This window comes from Aquarana catesbeiana, linkage group LG03 (assembly GCF_042186555.1).
Source record: "Aquarana catesbeiana isolate 2022-GZ linkage group LG03, ASM4218655v1, whole genome shotgun sequence".
NCBI lineage: Eukaryota > Metazoa > Chordata > Amphibia > Anura > Ranidae > Aquarana > Aquarana catesbeiana.
Window position 1 is genome coordinate 715630905 of NC_133326.1, and position 6619 is coordinate 715637523.

General features: G+C 45.7%; 1 protein-coding gene across 1 annotated transcript; it reads left to right on the forward strand.

Annotated features, from left to right (window-relative positions):
* The first annotated feature begins 1130 nt into the window (after window positions 1–1130).
* LOC141134907 (E3 ubiquitin-protein ligase TRIM39-like) lies at window positions 1131–2989 on the forward strand. Its single transcript, XM_073624339.1, has one exon. The coding sequence runs from the start codon at window positions 1154–1156 to the stop codon at window positions 2723–2725; it is 1572 nt and encodes a 523-aa protein (XP_073480440.1). The 5' UTR covers window positions 1131–1153; the 3' UTR covers window positions 2726–2989.
* Window positions 2990–6619: the final 3630 nt, after the last annotated feature.

Here is a 6619-nt window from a genome sequence, read left to right on the forward strand (position 1 = left end):
AGAGCATTATTGTGTGTCAAGCCAGGGACCGAGCAGGCCAGTGGGGTGAAGCTCGAAGAGTATCTGTGAGTGCCAAGCTAGGGACCCAACAGGGACGTAGGGGTGACGCTTGAGGAAGATACTGTGTGTGAAGATTGGAAGAGCTCAGGGCATCCAGTGGCAGGGGATCAGCAAGTCTAGTGAGAGAGACCGGGAGCTCAGTTGAGTGAAGATCTACAAGAGTAGATTGTAGAGGAAGTAAAAGAGTTTGTTACAACTTGTGTTAGAAACTGTTATAAGACTGTTGCCATAGGAGACAGCGATCCTACTCATGCAGATGTGGCGTCTTGCTGGATGCCTTTCCCTGTATGGCTGTCTGCCTATAGAAGTCTCAGAGTCTGCCAAATTACAACATTACACCCACCATTCTGTTCACGAGAAAATAAATCTCTTTACCTTGCATTACACCCACCATGCCTTCTAATTCACTCTACATAGAAGGATGACAGCTGTCCCTAACTCTGGAGGTCACCATTAGGCCCCAGGGCCCCTCCGGGGACATCGCTACATAAATATGTGCTGTGCTGGTGTTCTACGTTAACCTAGAGCATCTGTGAGATATACTCTTTTCTCCCTGGACTGTAAGTAACAAAGCTATTTTTTTTAATCTAAAAGTGACTGGCGGCCATTCTTCACAGTCCTACAATCAAAGCCAGGGCTTTCCCCTGAGAATTGAATGTCAGCTCTCTGCACACCCTGGATGACACTATCTGCTTCTGAGGGGGGGGGGGGTTACAAGTAGAACAGTTGTTAAAGTAAAGGAGCAAGCACATAGACTTCCATGTCTACTGTTTAACCTCTGAGTGTGAATTATTGTTTGGGTTTTGTGTTTTTTAAAGTCTATGAGCCGCGCTTGTAAATGTGCTGAGACAGTACAGCTCAGTGATCAACCACATATAATCTGGTAGAAAAGAGCAACTGTTCCCTCTTTCTCTCTCTTCTAAAGTAGGGAGGTGATTATCTTCACTACTGCAGAAAACACCATCCCCCTCCTCTGTACTTTGTATTTCACCATGTGAAATATTACTGATTAGGCCCAGCCTCGTCCTGTGTAGAATGATGTGATCAGCCCAACTGCATCCTTCCCCATTGTCTTTCACTTCCCTTCTCGGTGATGGCGTCTGCTGATTTGAGAGCTGAGCTGGAATGTTCCGTCTGTCTGAACATTTATACAGATTCTGTAAACCTGCGATGTGGACACAACTTCTGCCGGGTCTGTATTGATCGTGTGTTGGATACACAGAGGGGGTCTGGAGGTTATTCCTGTCCTGAATGTAGAGAGAAGTTTCCGAATCGGCCTGCACTGCACAGGAACATAACACTACGTAACATAGTGGAGAATTTCCTGTCTGCTCAGCCATATCAGGAGGGGTCGGAGGTCTTCTGTACTCACTGTGTGGACTCTCTTGTACCTGCTGTTAGATCCTGTCTGCTCTGTGAGGTTTCTCTGTGTGATAAACACCTGAGAGTCCACAAAAAGTCCCCAGAACACATCTTATGTGACCCCACCTTGTCCATGGAGAGCAGGAAATGCTCCGTCCATAAGAAGATCCTGGAGTATTACTGCACTGAGGATGAGACCTGTATCTGTGTGACCTGCAGTTTGGCCGGAGAACATCGAGGACACCAGGTGGAGATGCTGGATGAGGCTTCTGAGAAGAAGAAGGAGACACTGAGGAATGTTCTGCAGAAACTTCTGACAAAAAGAGAGCAGATGGAGGAAAAAGTCCAGAGTCTGCAGGAACACAGAAGCAAAGTAGAAGAAAAAGCACCTGGTGACACCGAAAGAGTCACTGCCCTGTTTAAAGATCTCAGGAGACGTCTGGAAGACCTGGAGAAGAAAGTTCTGAGGGAGATATCCGGGCGGGCAGAGCGGATCTCCATCTCCATCCGGGATCTGGAAATAAAGAAGGAGGAGCTGTCCAGGAAGATGCGTCACATTGAGGAGCTGTGTAACATGACGGATCCACTGACTGTCTTACAGGAATCAGACACAGGTGACTTGTGTGATACTGAGGATGGAGATAATGAGGACAGAGAGAGATATGAGAAGCTCCTCCATGATGGAGGGGGTCTGGATGTGGCTGGGGTCTTACACACAGGTTTATCTGATATAATAACAGAGGTAAATGTATACTTCTATATACAGGGGGCTGCAGACATATTACTGGATGTGAACACAGCACATAATGATCTACATATATCAGATGACAGGAAAACTGTATCCAGGTCACATAGAAACCAGAATCGTCCAGAAACACCAGAGAGATTTCAGGATTATTCTCAGGTGATGAGCAGTCGGAGTTTCTCCTCAGGGAAAAATTACTGGGAAGTGGATGTCGGGGGATCAGATAGCTGGAGAGTTGGGATGTGTTACCCCAGTATAGACAGGAGAGGAGGGCAGTCTGGGATTGGAAATAATAAGTCCTGGGGTTTGGATAAGACTGGTAATCAATATGTGGTGATACATGACAGTAAAGAGACCCACTTACCCACCAACATCTCCAGTAACAGAGTCAGGATATATCTGGATTATGAGGCCGGGCGGATCTCCTTTTATGATCTGTGTGACCCGATCCGACATCTCCATACCTTCACCACCACCTTCACTGAGCCCCTCCATGCTGGGATATGGGTACCCAAAGGTTGTTTAAAGATCTGTGGGGGGAATCAGGAGATACGGTGATGTCACAGGGAGGAGGGGTGGGATTGATGAAATATTCAGCCATTACGATGAAGCAGTGGGAGGGGCTTACATCAGTTTCCTGCAGGGTTTTCTTCTGTAAATAAACATAAGTGAGATTTCCTGTAAGTGCCTTTTAGGTCACACCAGTGGCGTTGCTAGGGGGTGGCTATTGGGACTATAGCCCCAAATCTTTTACCTGGGGATGGCTCTGGGCTCCATCTTCTCAGCTGGTGGCCCGGGGAGGAACACGACTAGTTAATGTTATCAGGCACAAGTTCTTATCTATATTCAGCAGTTTCAACAATTGGATCATTATCCCGACATCCACTTCCATACCAACCGCAATACAAGGATTACTCCGCCGGGACTATTTGATGATTTTCGGACTCAGGCGGAGTAATCCTTGTGCTGTGGTTCCTGGAAATTACATTGCCCGGCAGATTGGTATAGAAGTGGACGTCAGGACAATGATTAATTTGTCCAAACTGCTGAATATAGATAAGAGCTTGTGCCTGATAACATTAACTAGTCATGTTCCTCCCCTGGCCACCAGCTAAGCAGATGGAGCCCAGAGCCCAGTCCGGTCTGGATCACCACAAGCGGTAAGCACGTGAGCTGAGGGGTTAAACAGTCCTGTTGCTTCCCCTGGCCCCCAGCTGAGCAGAAGTTTTTCTTATAATTGCTGCAGACATGGGGGGGGGCTCTCTGGGGACCCTAATGTAAGGGGGGCTCTCTGGGCACCCTGATGTAAGGGGGAGGCTCTCTGGGGACCCTGATGTAAGGGGAGGCTTTCCGAGGACCCTGATGTAAGGGAAGTCTCTCTGGGGATCCTGATGTAAGGGGGGGCTCTCTGGGGACCCTAAAGTAAGGGGGGGCTCTCTGGGGACCCTGATGTAAGGGGGGGCTCTCTGGGGACCTTGATGTAAGGGGGGCTCTCTGGGGACCCTGATGTAAGGGGGGCTCTCTGGGAACCCTGATGTAAGGAAGGGGCTTTCTAGGGACCCTGATGTAAGGAAGGGACTCTCTGGGGACCCTGATGTAAGGAAGGGGCTCTCTGGGGACCCTGATGTAAGGGGGGGGCTCTCTGGGGACCCTGGTGTAAGGAGGGCTCTCTGGAGACCCTGATGTAAGGAAGGGGCTCTCTGGGGACCCTGATGTAAGGAAGGGGCTCTCTGGGGACCCTGATGTAAGGGGAGGCTCTCTGGGGACCCTAATGTAAGGGGGAGGCTGTTTGGGGACCCTGATCTAAGGGGGGATCCATACTCAGATATGTAACGATATTATATATATATATATATATATATATATATATATATATAGCTCCCAACTGTCCCTGATTTCGAGGGACTGTCCCTGATTTGGAGTAATGTCCCTCTGTCCCTCATTCCTTCTAATTTGTCCCTCATTTTGGTCTGATCCATATAGATGTATATAAAATGCACTTTTTATCTATCAAAAAGTGTTTCTCAGTGGTAAACCTTTCATCTGATTTCTAAATGGCTGCGTTTGTAAATTCCAAAAGCCAATATAAAGGAATAGTAGTGGTAAAAAAAGCACTTGTGTGCTTAACCAATCTTCTTTTTTTGTACAATTCTCCTTTAAGGGGGCGTGGCAAGGGGTGTGTCCTATGCCTACATACTTTTGCTGACAGTTGTCCCTCATTCCCATCTCAAAAATTTGGGAGGTATGTGTGTGTGTGTGTGTATATATATAGATATATATCTATATATCTATATATATAGATATATATCTATATATATATATTTAAAATACACACACACACGTATATTATATACAGTATCTTACAAAAGTGAGTACACCCCTCACATTTTTGTAAATATTTTATTCTATCTTTTCATGTGACAACACTGAAGAAATGACACTTGTCTACAATGTAAAGTAGTGAGTGTACAGCTTGTACAACAGTGTAAATTTGCTGTCCCCTCAAAATAACTCAACACACAGCCAATAATGTCTAAACCGCTGGCAAAAAAAGTGAGTACACCCCTAAGTGAAAATGTCCAAATTGGGCCCAATTAGCCATTTTCCCTCCCTGGTGTCATGTGACTCCTTAGTGTTACAAGGTCTCAGGTGTGAATGGGGAGAAGGTGTGTTAAATTTGGTATTATCACTCTCACTCTCTCATACTGGTCACTGGAAGTTCAACATGGCACCTCATGGCAAAGAACTCTCTGAGGATCTGAAAAAAGAATTGTTGCTCTACATAAAGATGGCCTAGGCTATAAGAAGATTGCCAAGACCCTGAAACTGAGCTGCAGCACGGTGGCCAAGACCATACAGCGGTATAACAGGACAGGTTCCACTCAGAACAGGCCTCGCCATGGTCAACCAAAGAAGCTGAGTGCTCGTGCTCAGTGTCCTATCCAGAGGTTGTCTTTGGGAAATAGACGTATGAGTGCTGCCAGCATTGCTGCAGAGGTTGAAGGGGTGGAGGGTCAGCCTGTCAGTGCTCAGACCATACGCCACACACTGCATCAAATTGGTCTGCATGGCTGCCGTCCCAGAAGGAAGCCTCTTCTAAAGATGATGCACATGAAAGCCCACAAACAGTTTGCTGAAGACAAGCAGACTAAGGAAATGGATTACTGGAACCATGTCCTGTGGTCTTATGAGACCAGCATAAACTTATATGATTTAAATGGTGTCAAGCTTGTGTGGCGGCAACCAGGTGAGGAGTACAAAGACAAGTGATTCTTGTCTACAGTCAAGCATGGTGGTGGGAGTGTCATGGTCTGGGGCTGCATGAGTGCTGCTGGCACTGGGGAGCTACAGTTCATTGAGGGAACCATGAATGCCAACATGTACTGTGACATACTGAAGCAGAGCATGGTGCATGGTGCCCTCCCTTCGGAGACTGGGCCGCAGGGCAGTATTCCAACATGATAACCACCCCAAACACACCTCCAAGACAACCACTGCCTTGCTAAATAAGCTGAGGGTAAAGGTCATGGACTGACCAAGCATGTCTCCAGACCTAAACTCTATTGAGCATCTGTGGGGCATCCTCAAATGGAAGGTGGAGGAACGCAAGGTCTCTAACATCCGCCAGCTTTGTAATGTCATCATGGAGGAGTGGAAGAGGACTCCAGTGGCAACCTGTGAAGCTCTGGTGAACTCCATGCCCAAGAGGGTTAAGGCAGTGCTGGAAAATAATGGTGGCCACACAAAATATTGACACTTTGGGCCCAATTTGGAAATTTTCACTTAGGGGTGTACTCACTTTTGTTGCCAGCAGTTTAGACATTAAAGGCTGTGTGTTGAGTTATTTTGAGGGGACAGCAAATTTACACTGTTATACAAGCTGTACACTCACTACTTTACATTGTAGCAAAGTGTCATTTCTTCAGTGTTGTCACATGAAAAGATATAACATATTTACAAAAATGTGAGGGATGTACTCACTGTGAGATACTGTACATGCATATGCCTGGCCAAACGTATGACTTTCTTTACTTCGCTGCTATGGGCGATCTTTTGTAGACCTAGCAAGGCTCCTGGGTCACAGACAGATTTTCACTTCCATATATATACATATTTTACAATGAGTTTGTTCTATGGATTATTTTATTGTGTGAAGAAATAAAAATGACTAATAGATCTACAAATAGATAGAAAGAAATGAAAATCGGTGTAAAAATCTCAGAGGAAAAATATGAAGAAATGATCCCGAGATTTACTAGTGAAAGAAAAAAATGGGATTTATTACTATAAATAATGTATGATTACTAGTACTGGAATGTGTCCCCAAAATAATGTGTCCCCATAAAATGGATCACCAATGGAATTCTATTGGATCACTTTTATAATGGATCCTAATATAATGTGTCACCATAGAATGGATCACCAATAGAATTTTATAGGATCACTTTTATA